Source organism: Salvelinus namaycush, chromosome 23, assembly GCF_016432855.1.
Source record: "Salvelinus namaycush isolate Seneca chromosome 23, SaNama_1.0, whole genome shotgun sequence".
NCBI classification, from domain to species: Eukaryota; Metazoa; Chordata; class Actinopteri; order Salmoniformes; family Salmonidae; genus Salvelinus; species Salvelinus namaycush.
Genome location: NC_052329.1, coordinates 13,975,446 through 13,994,609, shown reverse-complemented (window position 1 = coordinate 13,994,609; position 19,164 = coordinate 13,975,446). Strand labels below are relative to the sequence as shown.

The 19,164-nt window shown below is 48.4% G+C and overlaps 1 protein-coding gene across 1 annotated transcript in view; it reads right to left on the bottom strand.

The window, feature by feature from the left end:
• LOC120018973 (roundabout homolog 1-like) overlaps positions 1 to 19,164 on the bottom strand; it is a 415,988-nt gene that overhangs the window by 30,368 nt on the left and 366,456 nt on the right. The window contains exon 20 of the mRNA XM_038962182.1: positions 16,752 to 16,794. Coding sequence (XP_038818110.1) covers positions 16,752 to 16,794 — 43 coding nt within the window. The remainder of the gene's footprint in view (positions 1 to 16,751; positions 16,795 to 19,164) is intronic.

Below are 19,164 nucleotides of genomic sequence, written 5' to 3'. Positions count from 1 at the left end.
ACCACTAACGCTCCAGCAAACCACCAACACTCACTGAACCACCAACGCTCCAGCAAACCACCAACACTTACTGAACCACGAACGCTCCAGCAAACCACCAACACTTACTGAACCGCTAACGCTCCAGCAAACCACCAACACTCACTGAACCACCAACGCTCCAGCAAACCACCAACACTTACTGAACCACGAACACTCCAGCAAACCACCAACGCTCACTGAACCACCAACGCTCCAGCAAACCACCAACACTTACTGAACCGCTAACGCTCCAGCAAACCACCAACACTCACTGAACCACCAACGCTCCAGCAAACCACCAACACTTACTGAACCACGAACACTCCAGCAAACCACCAACACTCACTGAACCACCAACGCTCCAGCAAGCCACCAACACTCACTGAACCACCAACGCTCCAGCAAACCACCAACACTTACTGAACCACGAACACTCCAGCAAACCATCAACACTCACTGAACCACTAACGCTCCAGCAAACCACCAACACTTACTGAACCACCAACACTCCAGCAAACCACCAACACTCACTGAACCACCAACGCTCCAGCAAACCACCAACACTCACTGAACCACCAACGCTCCAGCAAACCACCAACACTTACTGAACCACGAACACTCCAGCAAACCACCAACACTCACTGAACCACCAACGCTCCAGCAAACCACCAACACTTACTGAACCACGAACACTCCAGCAAACCACCAACACTTACTGAACCACGAACACTCCAGCAAACCACCAACGCTCACTGAACCACTAACGCTCCAGCAAACCACCAACACTTACTGAACCACGAACACTCCAGCAAACCACCAACGCTTACTGAACCACTAACGCTCCAGCAAACCACCAACACTTACTGAACCACGAACACTCCAGCAAACCACCAACACTTACTGAACCACGAACACTCCAGCAAACCACCAACGCTTACTGAACCACTAACGCTCCAGCAAACCACCAACACTTACTGAACCACTAACGCTCCAGCAAACCACCAACGCTCACTGAACCACTAACGCTCCAGCAAACCACCAACACTTACTGAACCACGAACACTCCAGCAAACCACCAACGCTTACTGAACCACTAATGCTCCAGCAAACCACCAACACTTACTGAACCACTAACGCTCCAGCAAACCACCAACACTTACTGAACCACTAACGCTCCAGCAAACCACCAACACTCACTGAACCACCAACGCTCCAGCAAACCACCAACACTTACTGAACCACCAACGCTCCAGCAAACCACCAACACTTACTGAACCACCAACGCTCCAGCAAACCACCAACACTCACTGAACCACCAACGCTCCAGCAAACCACCAACACTCACTGAACCACCAACGCTCCAGCAAACCACCAACACTCACTGAACCACCAACGCTCCAGCAAACCACCAACACTTACTGAACCACGAACACTCCAGCAAACCACCAACACTCACTGAACCACCAACGCTCCAGCAAACCACCAACACTTACTGAACCACGAACACTCCAGCAAACCACCAACACTTACTGAACCACGAACACTCCAGCAAACCACCAACGCTCACTGAACCACTAACGCTCCAGCAAACCACCAACACTTACTGAACCACGAACACTCCAGCAAACCACCAACGCTTACTGAACCACTAACGCTCCAGCAAACCACCAACACTTACTGAACCACGAACACTCCAGCAAACCACCAACACTTACTGAACCACGAACACTCCAGCAAACCACCAACGCTTACTGAACCACTAACGCTCCAGCAAACCACCAACACTTACTGAACCACTAACGCTCCAGCAAACCACCAACGCTCACTGAACCACTAACGCTCCAGCAAACCACCAACACTTACTGAACCACGAACACTCCAGCAAACCACCAACGCTTACTGAACCACTAATGCTCCAGCAAACCACCAACACTTACTGAACCACTAACGCTCCAGCAAACCACCAACACTTACTGAACCACTAACGCTCCAGCAAACCACCAACACTCACTGAACCACCAACGCTCCAGCAAACCACCAACACTTACTGAACCACCAACGCTCCAGCAAACCACCAACACTTACTGAACCACCAACGCTCCAGCAAACCACCAACACTCACTGAACCACCAACGCTCCAGCAAACCACCAACACTCACTGAACCACCAACGCTCCAGCAAACCACCAACACTCACTGAACCACCAACGCTCCAGCAAACCACCAACACTCACTGAACCACGAACACTCCAGCAAACCACCAACACTCACTGAACCACCAACGCTCCAGCAAACCACCAACACTCACTTAACCACGAACACTCCAGCAAACCACCAACACTCACTGAACCACCAACGCTCCAGCAAACCACCAACACTCACTTAACCACGAACACTCCAGCAAACCACCAACGCTCACTGAACCACTAACGCTCCAGCAAACCACCAACACTCACTGAACCACCAATGCTCCAGCAAACCACCAACACTCACTGAACCACTAACGCTCCAGCAAACCACCAACACTCACTGAACCACTAACGCTCCAGCAAACCACCAACACTTACTGAACCACTAACGCTCCAGCAAACCACCAACACTCACTGAACCACTAACGCTCCAGCAAACCACCAACACTTACTGAACCACTAACGCTCCAGCAAACCACCAACACTTACTGAACCACTAACGCTCCAGCAAACCACCAACACTTACTGAAACACCAATGCTCCAGCAAACCACCAACACTCACTGAACCACTAACGCTCCAGCAAACCACCAACACTCACTGAACCACTAACGCTCCAGCAAACCACAAACACTTACTGAACCACTAACGCTCCAGCAAACCACCAACACTTACTGAACCGCTAACGCTCCAGCAAACCACCAACACTCACTGAACCACCAACGCTCCAGCAAACCACCAACACTTACTGAACCACGAACACTCCAGCAAACCACCAACGCTCACTGAACCACTAACGCTCCAGCAAACCACCAACACTTACTGAACCACTAACGCTCCAGCAAACCACCAACACTCACTGAACCACCAACGCTCCAGCAAACCACCAACACTCACTGAACCACCAACGCTCCAGCAAACCACCAACACTCACTGAACCACCAACGCTCCAGCAAACCACCAACACTCACTGAACCACCAACGCTCCAGCAAACCACCAACACTCACTGAACCACCAACGCTCCAGCAAACCACCAACACTTACTGAACCACGAACACTCCAGCAAACCACCAACGCTCACTGAACCACTAACGCTCCAGCAAACCACCAACACTCACTGAACCACGAACACTCCAGCAAACCACCAACGCTCACTGAACCACCAACGCTCCAGCAAACCACCAACACTCACTGAACCACTAACGCTCCAGCAAACCACCAACACTCACTGAACCACTAACGCTCCAGCAAACCACCAACACTTACTGAACCACTAACGCTCCAGCAAACCACCAACAATCACTGAACCACTAACGCTCCAGCAAACCACCAACACTTACTGAACCACTAACGCTCCAGCAAACCACCAACACTTACTGAACCACTAACGCTCCAGCAAACCACCAACACTCACTGAACCACCAACGCTCCAGCAAACCACCAACACTTACTGAACCACTAACGCTCCAGCAAACCACCAACACTCACTGAACCACTAACGCTCCAGCAAACCACCAATACTCACTGAACCACTAACGCTCCAGCAAACCACCAACACTCACTGAACCACTAACGCTCCAGCAAACCACCAACACTCACTGAACCACGAACACTTACTGAAACACCAACGCTCCAGCAAACCACCAACACTCACTGAACCACCAACGCTCCAGCAAACCACCAACACTCACTGAACCACCAACGCTCCAGCAAACCACCAACACTCACTGAACCACCAACGCTCCAGCAAACCACCAACACTCACTGAACCACCAACGCTCCAGCAAACCACCAACACTTACTGAACCACGAAAACTCCAGCAAACCACCAACGCTCACTGAACCACTAACGCTCCAGCAAACCACCAACACTCACTGAGCAACCAACGCTCCAGCAAACCACCAACACTCACTGAACCACCAACGCTCCAGCAAACCACCAACACTCACTGAACCACCAACGCTCCAGCAAACCACCAACACTCACTGAACCACCAACGCTCCAGCAAACCACCAACACTCACTGAACCACCAACGCTCCAGCAAACCACCAACACTCACTGAACCACCAACGCTCCAGCAAACCACCAACACTTACTGAACCACAAACACTCCAGCAAACCACCAACGCTCACTGAACCACTAACGCTCCAGCAAACCACCAACACTCACTGAACCACCAACGCTCCAGCAAACCACCAACACTCACTGAACCACTAACGCTCCAGCAAACCACCAACACTCACTGAACCACTAACGCTCCAGCAAACCACCAACACTTACTGAAACACCAATGCTCCAGCAAACCACCAACACTCACTGAACCACTAACGCTCCAGCAAACCACCAACACTCACTGAACCACTAACGCTCCAGCAAACCACCAACACTTACTGAACCACTAACGCTCCAGCAAACCACCAACACTTACTGAACCACTAACGCTCCAGCAAACCACCAACACTTACTGAACCACTAACGCTCCAGCAAACCACCAACACTCACTGAACCACCAACGCTCCAGCAAACCACCAACACTTACTGAACCACTAACGCTCCAGCAAACCACCAACACTCACTGAACCACTAACGCTCCAGCAAACCATCAACACTCACTGAACCACGAACACTTACTGAAACACCAACGCTCCAGCAAACCACCAACACTCACTGAACCACCAACGCTCCAGCAAACCACCAACACTCACTGAACCACGAACACTTACTGAACCACGAACACTCCAGCAAACCACCAACGCTCACTGAACCACTAACGCTCCAGCAAACCACCGACACTCACTGAACCACCAACGCTCCAGCAAACCACCAACACTCACTGAACCACTAACGCTCCAGCAAACCACCAACACTCACTGAACCACTAACGCTCCAGCAAACCACCAACACTCACTGAACCACTAACGCTCCAGCAAACCACCAACACTCACTGAACCACTAATGCTCCAGCAAACCACCAACACTTACTGAACCACTAACGCTCCAGCAAACCACCAACACTTACTGAACCACTAACGCTCCAGCAAACCACCAACACTTACTGAAACACCAATGCTCCAGCAAACCACCAACACTCACTGAACCACTAACGCTCCAGCAAACCACCAACACTCACTGAACCACTAACGCTCCAGCAAACCACCAACACTTACTGAACCACTAACGCTCCAGCAAACCACCAACACTTACTGAACCGCTAACGCTCCAGCAAACCACCAACACTCACTGAACCACCAACGCTCCAGCAAACCACCAACACTTACTGAACCACGAACACTCCAGCAAACCACCAACGCTCACTGAACCACTAACGCTCCAGCAAACCACCAACACTTACTGAACCACTAACGCTCCAGCAAACCACCAACACTCACTGAACCACCAACGCTCAAGCAAACCACCAACACTCACTGAACCACCAACGCTCCAGCAAACCACCAACACTCACTGAACCACCAACGCTCCAGCAAACCACCAACACTCACTGAACCACCAACACTCCAGCAAACCACCAACACTTACTGAACCACGAACACTCCAGCAAACCACCAACGCTCACTGAACCACTAACGCTCCAGCAAACCACCAACACTTACTGAACCACTAACGCTCCAGCAAACCACCAACACTCACTGAACCACTAACGCTCCAGCAAACCACCAACACTCACTGAACCACTAACGCTCCAGCAAACCACCAACACTCACTGAACCACTAACGCTCCAGCAAACCATCAACACTCACTGAACCACAAACACTTACTGAAACACCAACGCTCCAGCAAACCACCAACACTCACTGAACCACCAACGCTCCAGCAAACCACCAACACTCACTGAACCACGAACACTTACTGAACCACGAACACTCCAGCAAACCACCAACGCTCACTGTACCACCAACGTTCCAGCAAACCACCAACACTCACTGAACCACCAACGCTCCAGCAAACCACCAACACTCACTGAACCACTAACGCTCCAGCAAACCACCAACACTCACTGAACCACCAACGCTCCAGCAAACCACCAACACTCACTGAACCACTAACGCTCCAGCAAACCACCAACACTCACTGAACCACTAACGCTCCAGCAAACCACCAACACTCACTGAACCACTAACGCTCCAGCAAACCACCAACACTCACTGAACCACTAACGCTCCAGCAAACCACCAACACTTACTGAACCACTAACGCTCCAGCAAACCACCAACACTTACTGAACCACTAACGCTCCAGCAAACCACCAACACTTACTGAAACACCAATGCTCCAGCAAACCACCAACACTCACTGAACCACTAACGCTCCAGCAAACCACCAACACTCACTGAACCACTAACGCTCCAGCAAACCACCAACACTTACTGAACCACTAACGCTCCAGCAAACCACCAACACTTACTGAACCACTAACTCTCCAGCAAACCACCAACACTTACTGAACCACTAACGCTCCAGCAAACCACCAACACTCACTGAACCACCAACGCTCCAGCAAACCACCAACACTTACTGAACCACTAACGCTCCAGCAAACCACCAACACTCACTGAACCACTAACGCTCCAGCAAACCACCAACACTCACTGAACCACTAACGCTCCAGCAAACCACCAACACTCACTGAACCACTAACGCTCCAGCAAACCATCAACACTCACTGAACCACGAACACTTACTGAAACACCAACGCTCCAGCAAACCACCAACACTCACTGAACCACCAATGCTCCAGCAAACCACTAACACTCACTGAACCACGAACACTTACTGAAACACCAACGCTCCAGCAAACCACCAACACTCACTGAACCACCAACGCTCCAGCAAACCAACAACACTCACTGAACCACCAACACTCCAGCAAACCACCAACACTCACTGAACCACCAACACTCACTGAACCACCAACGCTCCAGCAAACCACCAACACTCACTGAACCACCAACGCTCCAGCAAACCACCAACACTCACTGAACCACCAACACTTACTGAACCACCAACGCTCCAGCAAACCACCAACACTCACTGAACCACCAACACTCACTGAACCACCAACGCTCCAGCAAACCACCAACACTCACTGAACCACCAACGCTCCAGCAAACCACCAACACTCACTGAACCACTAACGCTCCAGCAAACCACCAACACTCACTGAACCACTAACGCTCCAGCAAACCACCAACACTCACTGAACCACTAACGCTCCAGCAAACCACCAACACTCACTGGACCACTAACGCTCCAGCAAACCACCAACACTTACTGAACCACTAACGCTCCAGCAAACCACCAACACTTACTGAACCACTAACGCTCCAGCAAACCACCAACACTTACTGAAACACCAATGCTCCAGCAAACCACCAACACTCACTGAACCACTAACGCTCCAGCAAACCACCAACACTCACTGAACCACTAACGCTCCAGCAAACCACCAACACTTACTGAACCACTAACGCTCCAGCAAACCACCAACACTTACTGAACCGCTAATGCTCCAGCAAACCACCAACACTCACTGAACCACCAACGCTCCAGCAAACCACCAACACTTACTGAACCACGAACACTCCAGCAAACCACCAACGCTCACTGAACCACTAACGCTCCAGCAAACCACCAACACTTACTGAACCACTAACGCTCCAGCAAACCACCAACACTCACTGAACCACCAACGCTCCAGCAAACCACCAACACTCACTGAACCACCAACGCTCCAGCAAACCACCAACACTCACTGAACCACCAACGCTCCAGCAAACCACCAACACTCACTGAACCACCAACGCTCCAGCAAACCACCAACACTCACTGAACCACCAACACTCCAGCAAACCACCAACACTTACTGAACCACGAACACTCCAGCAAACCACCAACGCTCACTGAACCACTAACGCTCCAGCAAACCACCAACACTTACTGAACCACTAACGCTCCAGCAAACCACCAACACTCACTGAACCACTAACGCTCCAGCAAACCACCAACACTCACTGAACCACTAACGCTCCAGCAAACCACCAACACTCACTGAACCACTAACGCTCCAGCAAACCATCAACACTCACTGAACCACGAACACTTACTGAAACACCAACGCTCCAGCAAACCACCAACACTCACTGAACCACCAACGCTCCAGCAAACCACCAACACTCACTGAACCACGAACACTTACTGAACCACGAACACTCCAGCAAACCACCAACGCTCACTGAACCACCAACGCTCCAGCAAACCACCAACACTCACTGAACCATCAACGCTCCAGCAAACCACCAACACTCACTGAACCACTAACGCTCCAGCAAACCACCAACACTCACTGAACCACCAACGCTCCAGCAAACCACCAACACTCACTGAACCACTAACGCTCCAGCAAACCACCAACACTCACTGAACCACTAACGCTCCAGCAAACCACCAACACTCACTGAACCACTAACGCTCCAGCAAACCACCAACACTCACTGAACCACTAACGCTCCAGCAAACCACCAACACTTACTGAACCACTAACGCTCCAGCAAACCACCAACACTTACTGAACCACTAACGCTCCAGCAAACCACCAACACTTACTGAAACACCAATGCTCCAGCAAACCACCAACACTCACTGAACCACTAACGCTCCAGCAAACCACCAACACTCACTGAACCACTAACGCTCCAGCAAACCACCAACACTTACTGAACCACTAACGCTCCAGCAAACCACCAACACTTACTGAACCGCTAACGCTCCAGCAAACCACCAACACTCACTGAACCACCAACGCTCCAGCAAACCACCAACACTTACTGAACCACGAACACTCCAGCAAACCACCAACGCTCACTGACCCACTAACGCTCCAGCAAACCACCAACACTTACTGAACCACTAACGCTCCAGCAAACCACCAACACTCACTGAACCACCAACGCTCCAGCAAACCACCAACACTCACTGAACCACCAACGCTCCAGCAAACCACCAACACTCACTGAACCACCAACGCTCCAGCAAACCACCAACACTCACTGAACCACCAACGCTCCAGCAAACCACCAACACTCACTGAACCACCAACACTCCAGCAAACCACCAACACTTACTGAACCACGAACACTCCAGCAAACCACCAACGCTCACTGAACCACTAACGCTCCAGCAAACCACCAACACTTACTGAACCACTAACGCTCCAGCAAACCACCAACACTCACTGAACCACTAACGCTCCAGCAAACCACCAACACTCACTGAACCACTAACGCTCCAGCAAACCACCAACACTCACTGAACCACTAACGCTCCAGCAAACCATCAACACTCACTGAACCACGAACACTTACTGAAACACCAACGCTCCAGCAAACCACCAACACTCACTGAACCACCAACGCTCCAGCAAACCACCAACACTCACTGAACCACGAACACTTACTGAACCACGAACACTCCAGCAAACCACCAACGCTCACTGAACCACCAACGCTCCAGCAAACCACCAACACTCACTGAACCACCAACGCTCCAGCAAACCACCAACACTCACTGAACCACTAACGCTCCAGCAAACCACCAACACTCACTGAACCACCAACGCTCCAGCAAACCACCAACACTCACTGAACCACTAACGCTCCAGCAAACCACCAACACTCACTGAACCACTAACGCTCCAGCAAACCACCAACACTCACTGAACCACTAACGCTCCAGCAAACCACCAACACTCACTGAACCACTAACGCTCCAGCAAACCACCAACACTTACTGAACCACTAACGCTCCAGCAAACCACCAACACTTACTGAACCACTAACGCTCCAGCAAACCACCAACACTTACTGAAACACCAATGCTCCAGCAAACCACCAACACTCACTGAACCACTAACGCTCCAGCAAACCACCAACACTCACTGAACCACTAACGCTCCAGCAAACCACCAACACTTACTGAACCACTAACGCTCCAGCAAACCACCAACACTTACTGAACCGCTAACGCTCCAGCAAACCACCAACACTCACTGAACCACCAACGCTCCAGCAAACCACCAACACTTACTGAACCACGAACACTCCAGCAAACCACCAACGCTCACTGACCCACTAACGCTCCAGCAAACCACCAACACTTACTGAACCACTAACGCTCCAGCAAACCACCAACACTCACTGAACCACCAACGCTCCAGCAAACCACCAACACTCACTGAACCACCAACGCTCCAGCAAACCACCAACACTCACTGAACCACCAACGCTCCAGCAAACCACCAACACTCACTGAACCACCAACGCTCCAGCAAACCACCAACACTCACTGAACCACCAACGCTCCAGCAAACCACCAACACTTACTGAACCACGAACACTCCAGCAAACCACCAACGCTCACTGAACCACTAACGCTCCAGCAAACCACCAACACTCACTGAACCACCAACGCTCCAGCAAACCACCAACACTCACTGAACCACTAACGCTCCAGCAAACCACCAACACTCACTGAACCACTAACGCTCCAGCAAACCACCAACACTTACTGAACCACTAACGCTCCAGCAAACCACCAACAATCACTGAACCACTAACGCTCCAGCAAACCACCAACACTTACTGAACCACTAACGCTCCAGCAAACCACCAACACTTACTGAACCACTAACGCTCCAGCAAACCACCAACACTTACTGAAACACCAATGCTCCAGCAAACCACCAACACTCACTGAACCACTAACGCTCCAGCAAACCACCAACACTCACTGAACCACTAACGCTCCAGCAAACCACCAACACTTACTGAACCACTAACGCTCCAGCAAACCACCAGCACTTACTGAACCACTAACTCTCCAGCAAACCACCAACACTTACTGAACCACTAACGCTCCAGCAAACCACCAACACTCACTGAACCACCAACGCTCCAGCAAACCACCAACACTTACTGAACCACTAACGCTCCAGCAAACCACCAACACTCACTGAACCACTAACGCTCCAGCAAACCACCAACACTCACTGAACCACTAACGCTCCAGCAAACCACCAACACTCACTGAACCACTAACGCTCCAGCAAACCATCAACACTCACTGAACCACGAACACTTACTGAAACACCAACGCTCCAGCAAACCACCAACACTCACTGAACCACCAATGCTCCAGCAAACCACTAACACTCACTGAACCACGAACACTTACTGAAACACCAACGCTCCAGCAAACCACCAACACTCACTGAACCACCAACGCTCCAGCAAACCAACAACACTCACTGAACCACCAACACTCCAGCAAACCACCAACACTCACTGAACCACCAACACTCACTGAACCACCAACGCTCCAGCAAACCACCAACACTCACTGAACCACCAACGCTCCAGCAAACCACCAACACTCACTGAACCACCAACACTTACTGAACCACCAACGCTCCATTAAACCACCAACACTCACTGAACCACCAACACTCACTGAACCACCAACGCTCCAGCAAACCACCAACACTCACTGAACCACCAACGCTCCAGCAAACCACCAACACTCACCGAACCACCAACGCTCCAGCAAACCACCAACATTGAAAGTACTGAACGGACATCTCAACTTACCCACTGTGCTTCAGAACAGAAGAGGAGTGCAGTAGGATATCCATCTCCTGTCCTGGTTTCTATCTACGTTACACCATCTGAACTCTCTGCTGTCTGAACAGACTACCGGCTCTCTGCTGTCTGAACAGACTACCGGCTCTCTGCTGTCTGAACAGACTACCGGCTCTCTGCTGTCTGAACAGACTACCGGCTCTCTGCTGTCTGAACAGACTACCGGCTCTCTGCCGTCTGAACAGACTACCGGCTCTCTGCCGTCTGAACAGACTACCGGCTCTCTGCCGTCTGAACAGACTACCGGCTCTCTGCCGTCTGAACAGACTACCGGCTCTCTGCCGTCTGAACAGACTACCGGCTCTCTGCCGTCTGAACAGACTACCGGCTCTCTGCCGTCTGAACAGACTACCGGCTCTCTGCCGTCTGAACAGACTACCGGCTCTCTGCCGTCTGAACAGACTACCGGCTCTCTGCCGTCTGAACAGACTACCGGCTCTCTGCCGTCTGAACAGACTACCGGCTCTCTGCCGTCTGAACAGACTACCGGCTCTCTGCTGTCTGAACAGACTACCGGCTCTCTGCTGTCTGAACAGAATAGCAGCTCTCTGCTTGTCCAAACTTCCACATCATGAACCCAGGGCTGACATGTTACATTTGAAGCAGCCATACTAAATAGCCTTATAATTAAATGTGGCGATCTACTAGGGCCCAAAGGCAATACTACCACTACAAAACAAATGGCATGTTTAACTGGTATTTCTCTCCCATCACTGCCACTGGAACAATCCAACCTGTCAGATATTCACATTGTATTGAGTTTTCTTTTTCGTGTCCTATTCAAATGACTTATTCAGTGTTTCCAGTCATTCATTTTGAGTAATGAACACATTAATACAATCTCCAAATGGCTCCTCAATCACCTGAGTGGCTCAGTGGAGATAGAGACTGGTGATTGTCTTTGAGCAGAGCTCCCATATCCAGGCTGTAGAACTGACTCAATCACATAGCACGGCAATAACAAGACCATATAGACAGACACATAACGGCTATGGAACAACAGCCAACCATATAGATACTTTGAGCACAAAGAGAGGACAATACCAAAACACTGCTTACTTCAAACAAGTCTGTAGATACATTAGCATCAATGTGTGTTCTAGATGATTGAGGAGACTCTAACATCAGTGTCTGAATGTATGTCTCAGTACGGGTGACTAGCAGGTAGTCTGGAAAACAACACATAGGCTACTGGTCTCTGTCACACCCTCTTCTGTGTCACTCCTCCCATCTCGTTGCATAGGGCCTTCCATTCTAAAGAGTAGGGTGTGTGCAAACACAACTATCGCCATCTCTGAGCGCGTTAGAGTGATGCTATGGCACGGCCTTGTGGCCAGACATGGTGCTCTTCTCTGTGGGAATGGGGGTTTGGGATGGGGGTTTGGGCAGATTAGATAATCCTTTGTTCCTCTCCTCCCTTCCGCTCTCCTCTCCTCCCTTCTCCTCCCTTCCCCTCCCTTCCCCTCCTCTGCTGGGGCTATAAGCATTAGGAAGTAAAAGCCCTCCCCCTAGTGTCCTTCAGAGGAAGGTACACCTTCACTCCCATGAAAGTTATACCACCCATGTACCCACTCCTCCGCAAATGTAAAGTACATCTGTCTCTTGGAATATGGTATTATGATCCATATGTTAAGTTCTAATATTTCATGTTTCATATTCATAAAGAGGAGACAAACATAGACGTAAACAACGCTCCCTCTCACAGTAGACAACACTCCCTCTCATAGTAGACAACACTCCCTCTCATAATAGACATGTAGACAACACTCCCTCTACTAGTAGACATGTAGACAACACTCCCTCTCATAGGAGTCATGTAGACAACACTCCCTCTCATAGTAGACATGTAGACAACACTCCCTCTCATAGGAGACATGTAGACAACACTCCCTCTCATAATAGACAACACTCCCTCTACTAGTAGACATGTAGACAACACTCCCTCTCATAGGAGTCATGTAGACAACACTCCCTCTCATAGCAGACATGTAGACAACACTCCCTCTCATAGTAGACATGTAGACAACACTCCCTCTCATAGGAGACATGTAGACAACACTCCCTCTCGTAGTAGACAACACTCCCTCTCATAGTAGACATGTAGACAACACTCCCTCTCATAGTAGACATGTAGACAACACTCCCTCTCATAGGAGACATGTAGACAACACTCCCTCTCATAGTAGACAACACTCCCTCTAATAGTAGACATTTAGACAACACTCCCTCTCATAGTAGACATGTAGACAACACTCCCTCTCATAGTTGACATGTAGACAACACTCCCTCTCATAGGAGACATGTAGACAACACTCCCTCTCATAGTAGACAACACTCCCTCTCATAGCAGACATGTAGACAACACTCCCTCTCATAGCAGACGTGTAGATAACACTCCCTCTCGTAGTAGACATGATAGTATACATGTAGACAACACTCCCTCTCATAGTAGACATGTAGACAACACTCCCTCTCATAGCAGACATGTAGACAACACTCCATCTCATAGGAGACATGTAGACAACACTCCCTCTCATAGGAGTCATGTAGACAACACTCCCTCTCATAGTTGACATGTAGACAACACTCCCTCTCATAGTTGACATGTAGACAACACTCCCTCTCATAGTAGACATGTAGACAACACTCCCTCTCATAGTAGACATGTAGACAACACTCCCTCTCATAGTAGACAACATTCCCTCTCATAGTAGACATGTAGACAACACTCCCTCTCATAGTAGACATGTAGACAACACTCCCTCTCATAGTTGACATGTAGACAACACTCCCTCTCATAGTTGACATGTAGACAACACTCCCTCTCATAGTAGACATGTAGACAACACTCCCTCTCATAGGAGACATGTAGACAACACTCCCTCTCATAGTAGACAACACTCCCTCTCATAGTAGACATGATAGTATACATGTAGACAACACTCCCTCTCATAGTAGACATGTAGACAACACTCCCTCTCATAGTTGACATGTAGACAACACTCCCTCTCATAGCAGACATGTAGACAACACTCCCTCTCATAGCAGACGTGTAGATAACACTCCCTCTCGTAGTAGACATGATAGTATACATGTAGACAACACTCCCTCCCATAGTAGACATGTAGACAACACTCCCTCTCATAGTTGACATGTAGACAACACTCCCTCTCATAGCAGACATGTAGACAACACTCCCTCTCATAGCAGACGTGTAGATAACACTCCCTCTCATAGTAGACATGATAGTATACATGTAGACAACACTCCCTCCCATAGTAGACATGTAGACAACACTCCCTCTCATAGTTGACATGTAGACAACACTCCCTCTCATAGCAGACATGTAGACAACACTCCCTCTCATAGCAGACGTGTAGATAACACTCCCTCTCGTAGTAGACATGATAGTATACATGTAGACAACACTCCCTCCCATAGTAGACATGTAGACAACACTCCCTCTCATAGTTGACATGTAGACAACACTCCCTCTCGTAGTAGACAACACTCCCTCTCGTAGTAGACAACACTCCCTCTCATAGCAGACATGTAGACAGCACTCCCTCTCATAGGAGTCATGTAGACAACACTCCCTCTCATAGTAGACATGTAGACAACACTCCCTCTCATAGTTGACATGTAGACAACACTCCCTCTCATAGCAGACATGCAGACAACACTCCCTCTCATAGTAGACAACACTCCCTCTCGTAGTAGACAACACTCCCTCTCGTAGTAGACAACACTCCCTCTCGTAGTAGACAACACTCCCTCTCATAGTAGACATGTAGACAACACTCCCTCTCATAGGAGACATGTAGACAACACTCCCTCTCATAGTAGACATGTAGACAACACTCCCTCTCATAGCAGACATGTAGACAACACTCCCTCTCGTAGTAGACAACACTCCCTCTCGTAGTAGACATGATTGTAGACATGTAGACAACACTCCCTCTACTTGTAGACATGTAGACAACACTCCCTCTCATAGGAGTCATGTAGACAACACTCCCTCTCATAGTAGACATGTAGACAACACTCCCTCTCATAGCAGACATGTAGATAACACTCCCTCTCATAGTAGACATGTAGACAACACTCCCTCTCATAGCAGACATGTAGATAACACTCCCTCTCGTAGTAGACATGATAGTATACATGTAGACAACACTCCCTCTCATAGTAGACATGTATACAACACTCCCTCTCATAGTAGACATGTAGACAACACTCCCTCTCATAGTAGACATGTAGATAACACTCCCTCTCATAGTAGACATGTAGACAACACTCCCTCTCATAGTAGACATGTAGACAACACTCCCTCTCATAGGAGACATGTAGACAACACTCCCTCTCATTGTAGGCATGTAGACAACACTCTCTCTACTAGTAGACATGTAGACAACACTCCCTCTCATAGGAGACATGTAGACAACACTCCCTCTCATTGTAGGCATGTAGACAACACTCCCTCTACTAGTAGACATGTAGACAACACTCCCTCTCATAGGAGACATGTAGACAACACTCCCTCTCATAGTAGACATGTAGACAACACTCCCTCTACTAGTAGACATGTAGACAACACTCCCTCTCATAGTAGACATGTAGACAACACTCCCTCTACTAGTAGACATGTAGACAACACTCCCTCTACTAGTAGACATGTAGACAACACTCCCTCTCATAGGAGACATGTAGACAACACTCCCTCTCATAGTAGTCATGTAGACAACACTCCCTCTCATAGTAGACATGTAGACACCACTCCCTCTCATAGTAGACACCACTCCCTCTCATAGCAGACATGTATTCTTACCTTCCAGCACTGCTGACAGCCTCTCCCCCTCTCTGGTACGCCACTGAGAACAGAGAGACAGAGAAAGGTACAGACATGAACACCATAATCACAATCGTCATCAGAGTAACAGGCTTATCAAAACACAATAACATGGAGTGTGTTTGTCTTTCCTGTAAGCCTGTGTTTGTATGTGTGCAGTGTGTGATATTTTTGAGAGTGTGTGTGTGTGTGTGTGTGTGTGTGTGTGTGTGTGTGTGTGTGTGTGTGTGTATGTGTGTGTGTGTGTGTGTGTGTGTGTGTGTGTGTGTGTGTGTGTGTGTGTGTGTGTGTGTGTGTGTGTGTGTGTGTGTGTGTGTGTGTGTGTGTGTGTGTACTACATCCCGTGTGTAGATGGGTGGAGACTGTGTCACTGTGACAGGGTATGTGTGTAAGAGGATTAGGGCGCTGCACAGTGGTCTCCTGGCAGGCCTGGCGTGTGTTTGAAGCTCAGCACGCTGGAAGTTGGACTCTTTCATGGAGCTTTAAGCTGCCGGTGTGAAGGAGAGATAAACTCAAACTTTAATTACAAACTTTTCTCTGAGGAAAGGTTTAGAGCCTATTTGTCTCTCTCTCTCTCTCTCCTCTCTTGCTCTACTCTCTCAATTAAATTACATTTTTCAATTTAAGGGCTTTATTGGCATGGGAAACACATGTTTACATTGCCAAAGCAAGTTAAATAGATTATAAACAAAAGTGAAATAAACAATAGAAAATGAACAGTAAACATTACACTCACAAAAGTTCCAAAATAATAAAGACATTTCAAATGTCATATTATGTCTATATACAGTGTTGTTACGATGTGCAATAGGTTAAAGTACAAAAGGGAAAATAAATAAACATAAATATAGGTTATATTTACAATGGTGTTTGTTCTTCACTGGTTGCCCTTTTCTTGTGGCAACAGGTCACAAATATTGCTGTTGTGATGGCACACTGTGGTATTTCACCCAATAGATATGTGAGTTTATTAAAATTGGATTTGTTTTGGATTTCTTTGTGGATCTGTGTAATCTGAGGGAAATATGTGGGTAGGAAGAGGTTAGGAAGAGCAGCTCAGTTTACACCTCTTTTTGTGGGCAGAGTGCACATAGCTTGTCTTCTCTTGATAGCCAGGTCTGCCTACGGTGGCCTTTCTCAATAGCAAGGCTCACTGAGTCTGTACATAGTCAAAGATTTCCTCAATTTTGGGTCAGTCACAGTGGTCAAGTATTCTGCTACTGTGTACTCTCTGTTTAGGGCCAAATAGAATTCTAGTTTGCTCTGTTTTTTTTGTAAATTCTTTCCAATGTGTCATGTAATTATCTTTTTGTTTTCTCATGATTTGGATGGGTCTAATTGTGTTGTTGTCTAGGGGAGCTGTGGGGTCTGTTTGTGTTTGTGAACAGAGCCCCAGGACCAGCTTGCTTAGGGGGCTCTTCTCCAGATTCATCTCTCTGTAGGTGATGGCTTTGTTATGCAATTTTTGGGAATTGCTTCCTTTTAGGTGGTTGTAGAATTTAACGGCTCTTTTCTGGATTTTGATAATTAGCGGGTATCGGCCTAAATCTGCTCTGCATGCATTATTTTGTGTTTTACGTTGTACATGGGGGATACTTTTGCAGAATTCTGCATGCAGAGTCTCAAATTGGTGTTTGTCCCATTTTGTGAATTATTGGTTGGTGAGCAGACCCCAGACCTCACAACCATAAACGACAATAGGTTCTATATGATTCAAGTATTTTTAGCCAGATCCTAATTGGTGTGTCAAATTTTATGTTCCATTTCATGTCATGCAAGGCCCTTCTTGCCTTGTCTCTCAGATTGTTCACAGCTTTGTGGAAGTTACCTGTGGTGCTGATCACGCCGAGGTACAGTATGTGTAGTTTTTTGTGTGCTCTAGGGCTACAGTGTCTAGATGGAACTTGTATTCGTGGTCCTGGCAAATGGACCTTTTTTGGAACACCATTAGTTTTGTTTTACTGAGAATCACTGTCAGAGCCCAGGTCTGACAGAATCTGTGCAGAAGATCTAGGTGCTGCTGTAGGTCCTCCTTGGTTGGGGACAGAAGCAGCAGTTCATCAGCAAACAGTAGACATTTGACTTCAGATTCTAGTAGGGTGAGTCCAGGTGCTGCAGTCTGTTCTACTGCCCTTGTCAATTTATTGATATATATGTTGAAGAGGGTGGGGATTAAGCTGCATCCCTGTCTCAACCCACAGCCCTATAGAAAGAAATGTGTGTGTTTTTTGCCAATTTAACACATATATATATATATACATAATAAAATAATATATAATAAAATATGTGACTCACGCGTTGAAAAAAAATAATATATATATATAAATAAATATACAGTTTAAGTCAGAAGTTTACATACACTTAGGTTGGAGTCATTAAAACTTGTTTTTCA